Consider the following 19,571-nt stretch of genomic DNA (forward strand, 5'->3'; position numbering starts at 1 on the left):
TCGAACAAAGTTTCAAAGTTCCCGCATTTAAAACGAGTCTTGAAGATAACACATTTATTTCAAATAGAAAAGCAAGAAAAATATTGAACATTCTATGAACTTAAACTAACGAACGTTATATGTCACCTATAACAAATTCTCCGATCGCGCAAAAAACCTATTCCCTCAAAAGTCAAATTCATTCTTAGTTTTACAATTTGCCCTCGATCAAGTATATTAACGTGCATTAAGTAACTGCGATTGTTTATTTAAGAATAATATAGTAAAACTTTGATTCCTTCTAATTCTCCTGTGCAACTTGCATTTCTATACTCTTTTTTATATTTGTCGTGACGATTTTGCGTTCCTCGTTTGGCAATACACATTTTTCCTTGCATTCTGCGTTTTCTACTGTACATGATGTTGAAAATGTTTCAACTTTTATTTCTTCTTTCAAGTTATCTGCGCTTTCTCGGTTAATGTGGTTTTGAAAATCATCAGGAATCTCAACTGTCTCTTCGGACTTTCTGAAGGCAACCTAAAGGTAATGTACAAATTAATATTACATTTAGTTAATTATAATAAAAAATTTTTATAAACTAAATGCAAAAATAGCTTTATGTATTAAATAATTTTTGTAGACATATATAAACACACTAGTTTTTAATATATATTATACTAACATCTATTTGTTGACAATGGGAAATAGTTTGTGATTGTTGTTTAATTTCTTTTTGCTCGAAAGTTTGTTCTTTAGACGTTGTAGGACATTTAGAAATCTCTTCGATCAGCGGTTTAACTGATTTCTTTATCAAGCATTCTGTTTTCTGTAATTTATTATCAGATAATATTTCTTTTGATTCTTGATTGTCCATTGTAAAATCTGGCTTAATCAACAATTTCTTTCTGCTCTCTAATTCATGCAGATGATCGCAAAATTCTTTGTAAAATGATGCATTTACCGCGAGAGACTCTGAGTTATAGTTTTTGGATTGTTGTAAAAGATTGGCAAGCGATTGAATATCTAAAACAGATAAATATAGTCGTTAATAATTTTTAATTTTGAAGTATTTATATTTATGTACTGATCTTACCAGAATGATCTGACGCGCCGGATTGCGAATTGATCGTTTGTTCCGTCATCAATTCTTGTTTTTCAGAATATGTACTTGTTACATCGTTAGACTTATCGCGACAATTGCTTCGTTCTCCAAAATCGCCTGCGGGCTTATTAAGATCCATTTTCGAGATGCAACCAGATGACAGATATTCTCCGAGACTTCGATTAGATTTATGACATTGCGATTTTTCGTCTGTACCTTCCGTTTCTTTTATCAGATTTGTTATGCATTTGTCGATCAACGGTGATACTTTTCTCGCGAATTTCTTCGTTTCTTGTATCAGATGCTGTCTGCATCTCTCAGAAATTTGGCTACGAGACTTGCGTTCCTCCGGTTTTCTTCCGGGTTTTATTTCCTCGATAAGGAAAGATTTCTTGTTGCTGACCTCGATATCTTCCGCTTCACGAATTCTTTTACCCGTTAGTTTTGAAGAGCGACTCGGTCTTTCTAGGGATAAACGATTTATCGTTCGAACGAGCGATTCCCTTTGAGAATTAGATTTTTCGATTTCTGTTGAAAATTCTCGCTCTGTCTTTGATATCTCGATTTTATCAGATTTTTCTGATTCATCATTGATTTTCTTATTTTCAAAAATCGCGTCGTTATGTTCTTTATTTAAAATTATTTCCTTCCAATGATTATCTACCAACTGATTAATATTTTTACTTTTAATTGAATCGGTAATTTTGTCAAAATTATTTTCCGTATTAGTCAATCTTAAAACTCCCGATGATTCATAATTGCCTCCCGAAATTTGAGAGTCTTCTTGAACGGATGTTGCTGTCTTAAAGGAATCGTCATCGGATTCATCGATGTTTTTCTTTCCTTCCGAAGATTCAAATGAAAGATCGTTAACTTTGTCTTCCAAAATTTCGATTTTTACAGAATTATCCTCTACAATATTTTGGCACTTTTCATTGTAATCAACAAGATCTTTCTTCATATCAGTGGCTGATTCACAATCCAATCTTTCCTCTAGAACCATTAATTCAGTTGAAACTTCCGGTTCGTGTATTTTTTGTACGCAATCTCGATTTCTCAATTCAGCAAAGAGGCTGCTGAACACTCCGCGCGATTCTTCTTGCTGTATCTTTGCAGATTGCTCGCAGTCATAATTTTCCTCGTCTTTTATGGAATATATTTCCGTCGAATCTGGGAGGGCACTTGACGGGCAAGTTTTCAGTGTCATCAAGTCGTAGATATCCTGAAAATTATTTGTAATATCAGCCGGCTGGTTTTTATCCTCCGACGAACAGCTATCGAATTTTTCATTTATTTCGGCATCTTCTGCCTCCACTTTGTTTCTCTTTGCTTCGTCCTCTCGTTTCTTTAGGATCTCCTTGACCTTCAGTTTTCTTTCCTTGGTACTCCACCATCGCAGTTTATCTTCCTCGCTCGCGGAAACCTTGGTCCCGGTTTCTTGGATCTTGCTATCATCAACAAAATCAGTTTGCAAATTCTCGTCCACCATCTTTCTCTCGCCCCAGAATCCTTCCACCTTACCGTTCTTGAACACTATCTTGTTTTCGTCAACAAACCTATCCATACAGTCGCAGAATTCTCTTATCTCTTCTCGGATACTGCTAAGTTTAGAACCGAACGGATATTCTTTGCTTTTTCTTTGATAGCTCTTGTTATTTTTACTCGATGGATCATCTTTCATGTTGGTGACTGCATTTGCATCTTCTTCTAATATCTGCTTTAGATCCGATGTGTCACACGATACTGAACAGGTAGATGCTGTCTCGTTTTTACGACCTGCAAAAAATTTCAATTGCCAAGTTTAATTAAGATCAGAATAATTATAGATAATGTAGAAATGTTTCTATGATGGCATGTGACGAGTGCATAATTTCTTGTTGATAAAATTATCTGTTTAAAGGTGTCGCCAAAAAATTAATTCTTTAGTACATAATCCGCTCACCATTTGCTTCATTATTGTCATCGATCGATTTTTGCAGATCTGCTGTCTGTTCTTTTTCTATATGCGACTCCAATACTACTTTCCTATAAGGAGCAGTTTCCGTATCGATGATACGATCACCGAGTGGATCATGTATACTTTTATAATTATCCAAAATTTGTGTCTCGTGCGATTTCCTTTCTGCGTCATCAGCAATATATTGTTGATTATTGGATTCCGATATTTCTTCAATCAGTGTTGGCGGCTGAATTTCATCTTGAACCTAGCAACGAGGAATAGGTGAACAACTTTTTATCTCTCCTTAAATTCTCATTCGTTATAAAAAGATAAGGATCGCATACCTCGACTTTCCAAGGCAGCAGAAGTTCCCCGTTGTTTCCATCGGAAACTTTTCTCTCTTGCTCCGCCATTGGCCTCCTTCCGTCACTTTCCTCGCCTCCTTTTTGCCGCCTGCGTTCGTTTTCTTCGTCGCTTGCGAGCTGTTCGTCTTCCGACGATGATGACGACGACGACGACGACGACGACGACGATGGAGAGTTGTAGGAACCGAGGAAGGATCGGTCTTCGGATTTTTTCTTCCTTTCCAAATCGAGCTTTAGCGTGTTCATCGTAGCCGGTATCATGGGTGCAGAAGATCGGGAGGTGTGCGGGTTTTACGTCGTGAATGATCAAATAGCCGACGGGACCGATGATGGTGATATTATTCAAAGCACGAATTCTGTACCAGACCTTGACGAAACTAGTTCTTACCAGTCCGCTGCTCCTCGTTGTGGCGCGCACGTTTGATTTCGTGGCGACTTCTTCGTTCTCCTCCTCCTCCTCTTCCTTCTCTTTCTTCTTCTTATCCATCGCCTCCTTTTCGGACGCCCCGACCGGTTTGCACAGCTTCCTTTTGTTTATCAGGGCTTTCGAGGGCGGACGCGATGTTCGACAGATAAACAAAGACCGACATCCGAGAAACAGAACAGGTGAAAGGAGTCAAAAGGAATAAGGGTGGCCATTTCGAGCCCGCTTTAAGTAACGAATCTTTTAACTTACCCATGACACTGTCGTTAATTTTCTTCTGCTCCGCCTGGATCCATCGATTCCTCTCGGCCACCTCCTCGTCGATGCCGCCGCGCATCCTGCGATTTAAAGATATTTTAAGAATAACGAATAACTTTTTCTTTCTTTTTACAGGTCGTTCTTTACCAGGCTTCGGCGCAGGCACGATCGCGTGGGAATACTGGTCGATCGTCTAGATACTGAAGATTCTTGCATTTAAGAATCATTGTCTTGCGGTACATCTTTATCTGCTTGAGCACTGGATTGCCGGTCAACGTTACAACACGCAGCGACTTCATATCTCCCAGAATCTAAACAATTCAACTCTTGCAAGCGGTTTCAGCAAATGAGACATTTCGAAGGTAGAAACTATTAAGCTTTTATTTATAATGCAATTAATGATTATTACTAAAAAAATTTTTAAGTAAGTAGTGAAGATAATGTTGATTTGCAATCAAGTATTATTTGATATTCGTTTAATCGCGTTTTTGCCGCAACAATACCTGTCATTTCGGAAATATAGTCCGGTTGTGCGTAATTACTGACTTACGTCAACGACGTCGCAGGTGTCGATCTTGTTGTGAGAGATATCCAAGATTGAGAGCGCGTGCAGTAGACGGAGATGCTCGATGTCAGCGGTTTCTCGTAGATAGTTGTGCGACAGGTTCAGGTTGTTCAGGAACTTGAGGCTGTCTGAAAAGCAGAAGCACGTCAAGGTCAAGGTCATCTGGGATAATACCCGCTTCGCGACTCCGAGTTACCGAGATTCTCGATCCTCTGTATCGTGTTGTGCGAGAGGTTCAGGGTGTCGAGCTTCGTTAGGCAATCGAGATTCTCAATCTTACTGATAAGGTTGTGGTGCAGATACAGGCATTTGAGTTCACTCTGATTTTCTAAATTAGCAATCTCGCGTATACCGTTACTTTCTAGCCACAAACATTTCAGACCTGTGTATTTTTCGAGATTCTCGATGAAGGAAAATCCTAAAAAGTGTAAATTCTTTGTTGATACATCATTACATCAATATAATTGATACAATCGAACATTGTACATGCCTTTATAGTGCAAATACAAAACATCGTTCAAATACGGAGTCTCATAGAGTTTGTGTTCCTTGCAGTGCTTCCTGATTAGTTCCTCTGTCATTCTGAAATTATTACTTGTTTTTAATCGGTGTTAATATAATCAGTACGTTAAATAATTATTTCGAGAACTCACCTAATACCGTGCTTTTTCTCGTCAAAATCATAAATCTTTCCTTTGATGTACTTCTTTTCTGGTTCTTTAAACTCTTCCATGAAAGAATCGTCGGATTCCGAATCGATTTTAATCGCCGTTGTATCATTCATTATTTCAGACGTTTCATTTGAAAATTCCTCATTCATTTTTTCGTCATCTTTAGATTTATTTTTGGCTTCTTCATCAATATTTACGTCATTACAAACCTGTGTCGATCCTGACTCCAAAGTCAACTGAATTTTCTCTAAATCTGTAGTAATAATTTTCTGATATTCATCCATAAGTTTCTTGTGCTCTTCCATTTCATCCGCGAGTTCTTTTTCCAACTCTTCGATTTTCAAATTCTCAGTTATTTCGGATTTTGTTAGAGGAACTTCGAAATTCTCCGGATCAATCCGAACCTGAAATTCATCGAGACTGTCAGACTCGACGGCGACATCGTCTGGAGTTTTGAGCTCACAAGAATCAGATACATAAAAAGAATAATTGTGATCGGCAACGAGCTTATCGATTTCTTCGAATTTCTTGGATAATTTCTCTAGCGATTCTTTCTTCCGATCTTCTATTTTCCTCTTTTCTTCAGCTATCTTTTCCAAAGTTTCCCGAATCTCGATACGCGATCTGGGACGATCAGGACATGTAATTTCAGCTAATTTTTGAAAATTATTTTCAACAATGTCAGACTCCGGGATTGCCATCTCTTCAATTACCGTATTTGCTGAATTTATTTTAGTGTCATCATTCTCAACGAAATCAATTTCTATTTGATTTACTGTTTCATTTGCATTCTCATGCTCTTTATCACCTTTTATCTTTTCCATAGATTTCTCCGACGAATTGTCTTTGCGATAATTCTCTGTTGTCTGATTAGCATTTGTTTCCAACGTGTCCCAACACGGACCGTCAGTTAGTATTTTCTCCGCTTCCTCGATAGTTCTTAATATATCTTCTTTAGCTATGGCAGTCTCGGAAACGACGCGACGACGCGGAAAAAATTCATCTCCTCGAAACTTCTTAATTACACATTCGCTCCTCGATCGTATGAGATCTGTACTCGGGATTTCGCGGATCGGTGAATGTTGCTGAAAATCTGCGTCGGAAGAAACGTCGGAGCAACTTTCGATAATTTTCCTCATCACGTCATCGTAATCATTCTCCATTTTCGCGGATAAGCCTTCTATCATTCGTTCTTCCGCCGAATCGTGATGTTCATCGTCACTGATGCAGAGATTCTTGATTATCTTATCCATTTTTTGTATTTCGGTAATCGTATTTTCGATACTGTCTTCTTCGGTGCTTAACATATGCTTCGCGTTCTCTTCCATATGTCTCGGAAAATCCAGGTCGGCTTTAAAATAACTCTCATTATTACTTATAAAACAATCACTAGATTCTATCGTTGAAACTGATATGTTCTTTATATCTAGTTTTTCTTGAAGAGAATCTTCGATATTCATATATGTAACATTCCGTGCAAGCTCCATCTTCTTACTTTTTATGTCTTCTTCAACAATTTTACAAGCGACGATATCGCTTTTTTCAGAAATACTCTGCGAATCATAATTATCACAATTATCAATAGCTTGTCGCAAAATTTTGCTATCATTCTCTACGTTTAGTTCACTAGTCAAGGAAATTCCTGAATCGACAAATTTTTCTTCACTATATCTTTGATATATTTTTTCATACTCTGAATCAATGCTAACCAAACTTTCTCGCAATTCTGTTAAACTGTTAAAAAAATTCACGCATTGATCATTCGTCAGAAATTCATCTTGAATCGTTTTATCACTATCTTTGGAATCTTCATCCTGGATTGTTTTGTCGTAATCGAAATTATCGTATATAGAAACATCACAATCGCCGTGCGTAGAAACATCACAATCGCTTATATTAGAATTAAAGTAAGATGGATTTTCGTGATTTAAAACGAATATTTTATCGTAATTTAAGGAAACTGGCGGAGCATCGTATTCATCGACGTCGTTTGTTGTTTCTATTTTCTCACTTCCGCATAAATTTTCACATTTTTCCACCTCGGATTGGGCCTTCACGGTACTGTTTAGAACCCCATGCTCTGCTGGACTATCTTCGACAATCTTTTTGCAAATACGAATTGATCAATTTATTTCGTTTACAAACACAATTTCGTGAAATGAAACGAGGCAAGAGGCATAGAAACGTAATCAGCGTTACAAATATCGTGCAAAACATGAGGAAAAGTATGAAGTATTACATTGAAGCGTTATGTAATAAGATAAAAAGAATGTCTTTGCAGTTGAATTTACCTTGTGATCGGATACAGAAGATATAGTCATATGAGTAACAGATGATATAGAACTTTGACTGCTATCCTCTGCTAGGGAACTGAACGAGAGATCGCGTGGGTCGTTCAGCGTTTTATTATCGTCGAGTTTAAACGCGCTCATGATTAAGAGCGCTTTTGTAATTGAATCTTTCTTAGAATCTATGAAAACGCGGATCGTGAACTCCAGATAGAACTGACGTGACCGATCATTGAAAACAAGAGCACGGCGCCATGGTCACCGTCAATTCTAAAGTTGTTTAGTCGATAGGGTCGGCCATCCCTGCGCTCTTCAAGGCATATACGTCGCATCATCGTGAAGCGTGAATACATATTATTTTTCAATTTGTCAGACATTCTTTAATCGATTTAGATTTTACGTTTAGTTCGCTTTGTCTACGGCGAATGGGATTCCCAAAGACTGAACGCGGAATCTTCGAACTTTTCGATCCGATCTGCGTCCGCAATTCGCGCGTGCAATCTACCATCAGACCGGTCATCGCGCTTTTCTCGCGCTTTTCTCGCGGTGGAAACTGCATCGCATCTTAAATGCAGTTCTCTTCGAGAAAACACGGAGCAGATTGGCATAGATGATGATCGATCGCACGCGGCGGTACGCAAGCGGTATGCACAACGTTAACGGTTACGGGGTTGTCTCGTCCACGATATCTATTCGTCAGCGATCTTCTCTCGCTTTGTTTTCTTCGTTGCGTCTGGATGCGCAACACATATGAGTGCCGCTTGTTTTTCCTCTCGATTTCAGATTCCGCGCTCGCCCCTCGACGACTCTCTGTCGTCCGTCGCCGTTGCCTTCGTCGTCGTCGTCGTCGACGACTCTACGTCGCGCGGTCGACGATGATGTTCGCGAATGATGCTATCAACATAATCCAGCGGAAAAGACGCGCGGTGGCGATTCGCAAATGCCGTGCGCTCTCATGGTATCTGAAGATCATGATAGCGGGAAATCGCGACGCGCCACATATATGGTGCAGTCCTTCTTCGTCGTGCATAGATCCTCCTTTTTTTATTTTCTCCTTCTCGAGGCACGACGCACTGTCGTCTACTTTGCCAGACGCGTCTTTCTACGCAGTACTTAACTGCGACTTCATGCCTTCCCACTGTCGTAATAACAGAAAATTTGGTTCGCACAGCATTTGGATGTTTCTCCTGATCTCTATGAATTTCTATAATCTTAATGGTATCTAAACGGTACAATCACAAAGAATGCAATTCCAATATACAAGAAAGGAAAAAGAAAGCATGAGAATGTAATCGACTTCGTAGTTAGTCAATACTAACCGGGCAGCCGATGTTGATGCAACTGGTTCGATTGCATCGATATCCGCGATTAATTAATTAGGACTGGATTGTAGCAATATCATACTTGATACTATTAATCATTTTTAGATCATAATCTTATTTATAGCGTGTACGCAGATTTTGAAAGAATTAACAGTCTTTAAATCTGGGTCGCGCGCATAATCGTTGTCACTGCTTTGATCCTAGTTACGTTTTCTCGATGTTTCTTGAGCGATCACGCGATCGGTACAATAACGCGCGTCTTACGTCACGGTGGCACTTTTTCGCGGGTCGACTCGGTGCAATGGTGAACGGTCCGGTTTCACTTGCAAGGCTTTCGCACATTATTGCGTCAAGATAGACGCATATTTCAAACCGTTAGATAGTTACGATGAAAAATTCCAGTCCTTGCTCCAATTATAAAGGTTTAAGGCCATATAATAATAGTCACTCATAGAATTCCAAAGCGATATTCCTGGCGCCTGAAGAAAGCTTCGATTTTCGTAAGTTCAGTCGTTGGGTCGTTATGTGGCATCACGTAAGCAGTATAATTCTAATCGTTGATACAGAAATGCGAGAAGCTTACACGGAAGTTACACGTGTACTTGACACCGCGTAATGCGATCTCGCCGGATTGCCACACGCGAATGACGTTTGGCATACCACGATTTTCCAACGTTAATGTTATTTAATCGATTGAACGGCAAATCGCTGTAATGTGCGCAGAAAGCAATCCGGTATCTGCAATTTTAATCGCAATGCTACTTCTTTGATTATTCTTGTAATTTTATTTTTATACTATGTCGATTTTTTTAAAGAATACGGTAGAACGCATTATTAATAATCGGACAATTATATATCAATAACTAACTTTTCTCATAGCGTTTAATTATTACGTCAAATCGTCCCGTTCATTTGATTCTTAAAAGCGCGATACACACCTTATTTATATACGAAATTACGCGGCCGATCGTCGATCTGTCGACTCTACGAAGATTTACTTCTCCGACTTTCATTGTCAGCTAAAAATACACCCCGTAATGCAATCGAATCGTGACGCGATCGAAGATCGTAGGGACAGATATGAATTTTTGGCATCGAGTGAGCATTTTGCTTCTCGCGAGATGCTTCATGACCGTGACCTCGAGGATCCTTCACAGCGGCAAGCACGGTAGCGGACGTATGATTAAGTACGGGGTGACTAAAATCTTTGAGCTTGCGAGAGTGAATTTCACAGGTTATTGATACAAGCTATTAAATTAAATTCAATTTTGATTATGATTTTGATTATGAGAGAAGATTGAGCTTAGAGAATTTAATTTTCTTTTATTAAAAATTTTCTTATAATATACCTACATTTTTACACATTTTATACAGTAAAAATTATTTTGCATAGTAACCTTTCTTCATGAAATTAGAAATACACGAATATTAAAAAAAAAATTAATTAAAACAAATTTTAGCCTGAAAAAATTTTCTAGAGATCATGTTTTTTTAGAGAATTTTGATTTGAAATCAAGCAGAAGTTTAATGATAAATTTTACACACATGTCCATATGACACTCCTTATATTGAGATAAGTGTGTCTCATGATATACGCTCCGGGATCGCGATTCGAATGTATTATGTAATTGACGGCGATCCTGGGTAAGGAAGCTTCTCCCGGCTTTTTAAAAAGCAAAGTAGCCGTGGGTGGCCATCTCCTTCTTCTTACGAATGCAGGATCACACGTCAAAGGGTGGAGGAGGCGGAATCGTATTTGAATACGCTTTGAATTGATGATCGGCCGTGATTGTGTCTGGACGTCACGCAGGAAATTCGTCGATTTAAAGACCGCCGAAGCGGGAAGACTATGGTCAAAGAATTATAAAGTGTAATCGCCCACATCAGCTGATTACCGCTCAACTGTCAACGTAATCGATACTCCACATTTTAGCGAGCAATTCATAGAATATGCTTTTAATTATCGCTGATAAAAAGAATTTGTCACGCTATACTTTATACTAGAATAACATTTTTGTCACGAATTAACAATTATAACAAATATTACAAAAAAGTGAAATCGTGATTTTCTTACATATGTATTTTCTATGGAATATTTTTTTATAAGTTTTTTTAGATTCTTATATATTATATTTTTATTGATTCTCGAGTAAGCTCTTACAAATAGTTATATTTAGAAAAAGGTTTCCGCATTTTTATATTATATATTAATCAAAATACACTTATAAGTGTGGTCGATTTAACGTACATATTTTTGATAATAATATAAGAAATAATTTATTAAATTTTATTTGTATATACATATAATGTATAAAAATTTTGAATTCTTCGTCTTCTTGTCGAATAATCTTTTTTTGGTCTAAAGTATATAACCTAAGACAACCTAATCCGTTACGAAATGATTTGTAAATGTGATCTCTAATTTCATGGTCTCTGAAAAATTACAGAGACGAAGTGAAGAGCATTACCAAGTACAATGGAATAGGATGGCCTAAGACAATGTGCTTGACTCGCTGAACTTCACCTACGGGCCAAGGAAATTCTTCACGAGAGATTCGTACAATACATATAGATTAAGGTATTTCATGGTATTCAGAAAACCCCTTTTAATGTAATCGAAATAAAGTTAGATAAATTTGTTCAATAAATATAACAACAATTTGTTATATAAAAAGATATAAATAAATCAAACAGTAATCTATAAAATGGAAAATAATATAATAAACATATTTAAAAGATATAATGATCTATACAACACTGGTTGATATGAGAATATTGGAAAAATAATTAGTGTTTTCTTATTGCCACCTGAAGAATACGAATAATTAAAAGAATACATTGTATGGGCCATAAAATCAAATCAACATGATTTATTGAAACATCGTTTTAAACCATCTCGCTCGTTTTAAACGCTCCGTTCGGAGAGTTTGTAATAGGATGTAGAGTTGTGTCGACATTCCATGCGTGGCGGGAAAACGTGTCTGTACTGCAAGAAAAGCGATCCTGTAATCATGTATCGGAACAAGGGAAGCTGGTACTGACGAAAAAGAAACCGAGGCGAGGAATGATGACTAGACGGTACCCTCGAACGAGCTTTAAGCCGCATGTATAAATCGCTTCAATTTATAACGGGTAACGTAAAGTTATAAATTCCTCTAGATTATTAACAAGTTCAAATTATAAAAATCGACTTTTACTTGAAAATTTGCATAATAGGTGATTAAAACGGATAAAAATTTTAATTTTCTTTTTACCATATTTCTTTAAACTTTCTTTTCATTATTTTAATAATTTCAACGGAAGTCAAATTTTCTTTAATTCCATTTTTTTGCAAGAATATTCTTTCTTCGAAAGAACGCGTTTCTCATTTCTCACGCTGCTCGCCCGGGCTCGGTATAGAAACCTTGCCGACCATCTTGTTGGCTATGCTGTTTTTATAACCGAATACCAGCGAGCCTAACGCTGCTGCAGTCGATCCATCTTTCTAATGTTCACGTAGTGTGCACTGTGTGCAGTGTAACCATGCAGCCGCGACGACGCTCCGCGGAAAATTCATAAATAATTGATAGGCAAGACGTAGCGGCGAGAGCGCAGATATCCGTGGCTCGTCCCTGAGACGGATTCGTTTATTGTTTATATAGCGATTTTCTTCGGTTCCTCACAGCGACATAGACAACCATAATGGTTGCATCGCGCGCCGGTTTTTCTTTCCATAAATTTGAATAACATTCTCACTTCCTGCGCCGCCAACCAACGTCGCGACACACGTGCTCTAATGCGGGATGACCTCGTCCTTAGACAGAGGGATCTTGCATTTGACTGAATTAAATCGTATAATATTATCGGCTACTTCACATCCACGATTCATTTTCCATGAGTGCTTTCTTAGATCGCCACCTGTTGCATCACGTCGATGAGATTTTATATAGCAAATGGAAAAGTCTTCAACGCGCGCGTATAAATAAAGAAAGGCTATATTTAAATTGACTTAAAGTTTTATTTTTTCAACACTTAACTTCTTAAAAAAAAATTTCTATTATTAAAGGATTGTTTTTATTTATTGCCCTTCTTAGTTCTAATTTGAATTTTCTATAATTGGCGCGAAAAATTGCGAGTTAGAGGAAATCAGACGTGCGTGCGGCGTGCGATGTGTGTTTCCGTTATCTCATTATACAATCCGATACTTTCTGATAAATGAATTTCGCCGCAGTGACGATTCGCGGAAATCTCGCGGAAGAAATCATAAATCTCGGCGCCCCGTCTCGCATTTTAATGGGCCCCCTTGACGAAATTCTATGGGCAGGCCCGATTTGAAAGTCGATCGGTGAGAAAAATCTGCAAACACGTGGATCACCTTTTACCACACATTCTTTTCCTTCTTCGCTAAGGGATTGATTCTTACTGATTCGCTTATTTATCCATCTTCTTTTACACTCACTTTCTATTTCTTTTTTTTTATGACACGATAAGTCGGGATAATATCCTGTGTTAATTGGATCGGTTGAGATAAATGGATAGCGAATAGATGCAAAGATATTGACGACGAATAAAATGTAAGTCTCTTGATACTAATGAGAATAAGTTGTCGAAATAAAATTATAAAAACGCGCAGTATCATAGATTCACACATCGATTTGCATCTCAATAAACCCAGGACATAGCAAGTCTAGTCCTTTGCTCGGCACGAGGAAGGCGCCAAGAAATCAGGTCATCAAAACAAACCGATCAATTCGGGCTCGATTCGACGCAAATGAATTAGCATATATGAAAAACTTCGCGCGACTCACTTTTCTGGGTATCGTTCCTGTTACATGAAAGTCACAAAAAGATCTGTTGTGAACGTTATTGACGAATTCGAATATCAGTTTCTACCAAACCAATGAATTGCTGAAGTAATCTCGCCACACGGTTATTGCGTGATCCTGGTTCTTAATATATTATATACGATCGCTAAGATTAGCTTGCTTTATCATGGAAAAGATAACAAAGTCATTTTGTTAGAAACAACGGTTTAAAAGGATATCTGGGCTCTCGAGGATCTCTTGCATGGCGGAACAAAATACATGTCGCTTATCCGCAGTGCCCTGTATTATGGGTCCGAGGTCCGAACGGCGTCACTTACAGCGAAAGGAAAGTACCGCTATTCTTAGGCCCCGCGATCCTTATCAGCGGCTTCTTCTGCATTGGTAATTTCCGTTTACGTCGAATTCGACAAGCAAAGGAAACCTGTGGCTCCTGGAAAACAAGAGCACGTGTCGACTTTCACGTGTCACCTTTCCAGCCTGCGTTTTGTGTCCCGAAATTTTCACGAGCTATCAGGGATTCTGGGTAGCGAGCCATATGTTTTGAATTTTCGCGAAGTAATCTAAATGACAAACGTCAAATAACGCGTTTAGCCAGCTTAACACGAGCACAAAATGTTTGATATTGTCTCAAGTGTCGATATTAATTTGGACCGCGGAGCATCAAGATGCCTGACTTAGCGTCATCACTGAAAAATGATTCTTCAACAAACCAGCGACGAGTCGAATTCTCTCGTCGGTGCATCTCAATTACGTTATCCTTTTTTTTTCATTCGCGAAGTGTTGACGTGGCAGGTGAAAGAAGATACCCGGATGATTGGCTCTCTCATCGCGTGATAATTTTAGAATGAACGCAAAGTCGAGTCGTTGCAGTACCATGCACGTGCACAGCTCGAGACCACGTGCTCCGCAGTTCCTCGCTTGCATGCGTGTGTTACACGCACGAAAGTGTGCGTATCTATCAACTCTGACAGCGGCATGCATATCGAGGATACTGCGGATCTATGGTTCAAGGTTGCATGTTAAGTGGATAGAATATGTTGTAGGATCCATGCTGTTTCGCGCGATCGATAGATTGAACGTGGAACGCGAACCTACTCATTAGAGAAAAGTAATGCATTAGACAGCCTTAATGCATCTTAAGTCCCTTTGAAGCATAATGTGTCTATTTTAATCCGATTTACCCTCTAAACGGCCTATTATTCACCAACATACACCTTGGATTTTAATCGGTCAATAGGTTTTGCATAATTTGTAAACCAAAGCAGAAACGATAGGTAGGGTAAAATGAATTCTGAATTTAGATAAAGCTAAATCGCGCTTGGGTATCCACAAAATCGCTTTGATATCGTCGTACTATAAAAATAAAATTGATTGATTTCGAAATGAGGTTGTTAAGAAATCGCTTATGCGAATCTGCTTGGCAACTCCATAATAAGATCAAGTCTCCCTGCAAGAAACTACTTTAGACAAATTGAAGCAAAACAAATCGTTGTTCTACTGGCTTAATCTCGCCAATCGTTATTCGCGTTCGCGAAGTAAAAGAGAAAGTGACACTAGTCACATTAGGTAGCGCCCTTTAAATGCAAGAAAAAAATTTCGTCGAAATGCAACGATGTGTATGTTGTAAGTTGTTACTCGCCATAACGAATGTCCCACCGATGTGCGTTATCTTACAAAGCCGTGAGCTTTCTAAGAAAAAATCGTACTGCCTACAATTTCGAAACGAAGGAGAAAGTGTTATAATGAATGTAGTCTGAAATCGTGTCCTTTGCTGGCGATGTCGCCTTACGCACCCTGATGAAATCTGCGATAAAAAACTGATTCGACTAAGTTTCCAATTATGTGTAATAAAAGCTGAATTCTAGTTCAGTTTTGAATTAGAATTAAACACAAATATGATAATAATTGACAGAAATTCCTGCAAATCACTATATCGATCTTCCTGAATATGCGATATAAATTTGGGAACGCGAAATCAATGCGGTAAAGAAACTTATTATTTTATACGAACATCGCGAGATCGCATCTTTTGTGAAAATTGAAAACGGAATAAAGTTAGTCGAACTGGTGAGCAGAGTGGCTAATTGAGATTAAATCATGAACGCGCGGATTAATAAATGGAACGCGTACCGTTCACGAAGACAAATTGTCGATAAACGGAGTCACCTAGTAAACTTTCAGCCTGATTAATGGCATTTGTGCGTCAGCCACGCGTATCTATGTGCGGACGCGCGAAGTCTATGTGCATGCGTTTGACACGATTCATCGGGCACAAGATTATATTCCAAATACGTTAAATCTAAATATCCCAAAAACGTTATTGAATCGAATACCGAACTGCATAAAAATGTTTTGGAGATATCTTCCGCGGAATCGAGTTAGTGTTACGAAATCTCGAACTGTTGCGCGTGCACTTGAAAATTCGATTCCTCGAAAGAGCTGCTATCGGAGTAGGTAGTGGAAGTCTTAAGTTAAGGACGGAAGCGAGAATACGTAATTTTTATTGAACGTTCACCTGCCGATTTAGTTTATACATTTTGTTACATCTCGAGATATTTCAGACTGTTCTGAAATTCTCAAAATAAAAATCTAATTTAAAAAAAACTTGAAAAAAGATTTGAGGAAATGAAAGATTGCGACGACGTGATTGACATTTCTACGATTCGTTGCATTTCGTGTTGACTCTCTCTTCAATGTATCTAAATTCTCGAGATAGTAGAGCAACTATTCGCGAACGTTTTGACAACTCGGAAAAAGATACAGCTATCTGTTACGCGATGATACAACTAAGTTGGCTAGGTTGTATCGTGGAAACGGCAAAGGATACCGGTTAGGTATCCCCTTGGGTCGTTGAAAACTTTATCACTAATATTTGTCACCAATGAACTAATCCGCTCGCTGCAACAAGTGGCCCCAATCTCGGCGATTTCGAGATTTTCCGTGCAATTAGCTCGCGGCTGACAATTTCGTACGCGTTTTCCGCAAGACCGACCGCAAGACTTTCACCTAGCGCACCCGGTACGCGCGCGCGTTCTCCAACGTTCTCCAATGACGTGGTTGACTCGCCGGTTAGCCGATCGGCCGGCTCTCGTCGTGTCTCTCGTTATGTGCGAAACCGAGACCCCGAGACCCAGTTTGCCGGGCGACCCGGCGCGCTCTATTAATAGGTGAAATGGTTTCTGCGTATCACGTATCCGCTGATAAGGCCGCCGTGTGGCACAGCTTGATTGATCCAGAAGTGGAGGCAGCGTGTCGAAGTAAAGTGCGAGTCGTTACTTGCGTCGCGATCGATTCGCACGATCTTATCATACGTCTAGCAAAAATTCGCAAACGCTTATTCGCTAATTTTAATCGTGAATACTTAATATATGTTTCGAATAGTATTTATTAATGAAACTTATATTGATTGATGACATTTGCAAACTTGTCTGACTTAAGCTTTGATATCGTAATGTTAAACGATATTGCGTCGATTAAAAGTTTATTACATATGCTATCGTAATTTGATATTAATGTAAATATGTAGTGCTTCATTATAAGACAAGAACTGATTAGATCTCACGCTTAATTTTGCTTCAATTTTTATCTTATCAATTTCTGCATTTGGAGGAAGCGACTTTTATGACGTGGTTAATTTTTACTCTGTGCGGCAGTGATATTTAGACTCGTCCCGAGTCGGACGACTTCGGCGGGTTGATAGCTCGTTAGCTTTCTTATTTTTGTGCGCCTTCAAAAGCTTGAGAATGACAGCGCAGATGAGGCTCCCGCGCGTACGCGGCCATTAACTCGCCGCGCACGCATAAATAAATCATGCGTGGCTCCTTATCACCCCATGGGGTGGCGAAGCCGGGCCTCGATTTTCGGGACTGGTTTTTTCGACGGTCCTCCGCGTTTACGGCGCAGAAGCGATGAGAAGAGCAGCAAGAATACGGTATGCAGATGCAGTAGCCATGCCCGCGGCTCGAATTGCAACAAAGTTACGAGTCGCCTGTTGAATATGCAAGCGCTTCTGGCTAGGTCAAGGGTGTGGGAAGAGGACGCGTAGAAGAAGAAAGACAACATCTCTGTCGAGATCCCGGTGGGCATCCTGTTAAACTCCTGCGGTGCCCTCGGGCTCCCCCGTCGGTATCCGTTGGTGCCTAAAATCCATGTCAGGATACACCTGATGCTCATAATACGACGATTAAGGCTAAGGCAGACGCATAAAAATGCGGACGACCGAGAGACCGAGTTACGAGATTGCAACTAAGTAAACACTCGCCCTTCTCGGAGCTACCGCCATTGAATATTCAAGGACGAACCAGGATGCCGTCGCATCCAGCCCGCCGACCGGCATTTGCAGGGGGAGGGAAGAAGGATGGGACGCGTCTTCCTTCGTCGCGAGACGAAGGACGAGGCGCGAGTGCATCTCTCCGTACACTCTCTGGGAGAAAGATGGAGGGGCACAGCCGCGATAAAAAGAGGTATTGCTCAGAATTTATGGGGGACCCGTTCTCATATGAATGACACGCCATCCGACCAGCATTGGCTGTGTTATTAGAAAGTATCGCGATATCAACGATACGAGGATAGGTGAAAGAAAACCCTTAGAATATTCTTAGAATGCGTATATGTTATCCCGAGAAAATTACCGAAAATATTTTCACTTTCAAAAGATGAAATTGAAGAAGTTATAAATGCTTTCTGATTATCATAAGAAAGTATCGATAAAACGTTTCTTAATAATGTGTGTGGAATATCTTTATGGCGTTTCTTTCGGTATTTTTCAGAGAAAGGTTCTTTCTCTGGAACAATCTCCCAATTCACGCTCTCTGTCGGGTCTCGGCGCTTTAAAGACGACTGAACGAGCCCCACCTGCAGTTTCCCTTTTATTCGGCAAAAGTGAAAAAGCGGAAAAGGGGATGTTGGTTAAATTACTTTCATCGCTTCCACGTGGTCTCACAATTCATCCACGATGAATCCATGTAAATTGCTCACGCACGCATACATACACACGTAGATCGGTGTTAGCTTCACCAAACGGATATATATGCAAGTCAAAATTTCATTATGCATGGATTGACCCAAGCTCATGCTTCAATACTACATCAGCATAGATTGGGATCAAATCCGGAGTTTTTTGGATGACTCCTTTTTTTGGTCTCGGTCAGAGTATGCGCGGCATAATCGGGTCGCCGATAACATATCACGGGTCTCGGTCATCCTCCTCTCTCGCAAACGGTTCCTACTATCGAATGTTCTCGCTCATGATGAAAGTTTTCCTTGTCACGCCAATATTATCGATCTATAAGCCGTATAACGTCCGTAATAGTCAATACTTAATAAACAAATTAATTGTTCACGATTGTAAAATTGAAGCAACATTAGATATATAAATATAGCTGATCAACATTAAGACTAAAGAATATATCTCTAAAAATCGAACTGAAAATAAGTGACAGAGAGCAAAGGTGAGAAAAAATATATGATCACAGTTAATACACATTTAATTACTGCTCGAATGAGGATGTGTGAATGCAATCGAATGTTAAAGGACATATTATCGTTTAAAATTATTGCGATGTAACAAGGATCGATATGGCCGAATGGTCCCGGTCACGAAACAGGCGCGTTCGTCGCGCGCAAATTTCGCTGTCGATGCGATCGCGAAGAAGAACGTGGAAAAAGCAGTCGTTTATCGTTGTCAGCATGCAAATTGGCGGACGCGCCAGCAAAAGTCAATGACATCGGGTGATACACGGTGACGCCGCTGCAGTCGTAAACCCGTCTTTATCGGTGGCATAACAGGTTTCGGTGAAATTTGTACCAACATAACGTGTGCACGCGCGCGCTTCTGTGAACGGAGAGGAAAT

At 39.4% G+C, this 19,571-nt stretch overlaps 2 protein-coding genes and 1 long non-coding RNA gene across 4 annotated transcripts in view; 1 reads left to right on the plus strand and 2 right to left on the minus strand.

Moving 5' to 3' along the window:
* Window positions 1–121: 121 nt before the first annotated feature.
* On the minus strand, window positions 122–4,367 carry LOC139814683 (uncharacterized). Of its 2 annotated transcripts, none has more exons than XM_071781138.1 (8): window positions 4,216–4,367; window positions 4,063–4,148; window positions 3,775–3,929; window positions 3,366–3,599; window positions 3,025–3,286; window positions 1,074–2,858; window positions 663–1,003; window positions 122–517 (listed from the first exon to the last, which is right to left on the minus strand). In XM_071781138.1, the coding sequence occupies exons 1-8, from the start codon at window positions 4,365–4,367 to the stop codon at window positions 281–283; spliced, it is 3,252 nt and encodes a 1,083-aa protein (XP_071637239.1). In that variant the 3' UTR covers window positions 122–280. The 2 variants fall into 2 exon arrangements, with proteins under 2 accessions (XP_071637239.1, XP_071637238.1); XM_071781137.1 differs by having other exon boundaries at window positions 3,366–3,617.
* The window catches only part of LOC139814686 (uncharacterized), a 28,243-nt gene continuing 9,056 nt past the window's right edge, over window positions 385–19,571 (plus strand). Inside the window, exons 1-3 of the long non-coding RNA XR_011732516.1 lie at window positions 385–523; window positions 4,204–4,430; window positions 11,362–12,046. This is a non-coding gene — a long non-coding RNA (uncharacterized lncRNA). The remainder of the gene's footprint in view (window positions 524–4,203; window positions 4,431–11,361; window positions 12,047–19,571) is intronic.
* On the minus strand, window positions 4,437–11,346 carry LOC139814834 (uncharacterized). The gene is made up of 5 exons (XM_071781326.1): window positions 7,596–11,346; window positions 5,287–7,406; window positions 5,124–5,215; window positions 4,830–5,051; window positions 4,437–4,761 (listed from the first exon to the last, which is right to left on the minus strand). The coding sequence occupies exons 1-5, from the start codon at window positions 7,734–7,736 to the stop codon at window positions 4,607–4,609; spliced, it is 2,730 nt and encodes a 909-aa protein (XP_071637427.1). The 5' UTR covers window positions 7,737–11,346; the 3' UTR covers window positions 4,437–4,606.

This window comes from Temnothorax longispinosus, chromosome 6 (assembly GCF_030848805.1).
Source record: "Temnothorax longispinosus isolate EJ_2023e chromosome 6, Tlon_JGU_v1, whole genome shotgun sequence".
Taxonomy (NCBI): domain Eukaryota; kingdom Metazoa; phylum Arthropoda; class Insecta; order Hymenoptera; family Formicidae; genus Temnothorax; species Temnothorax longispinosus.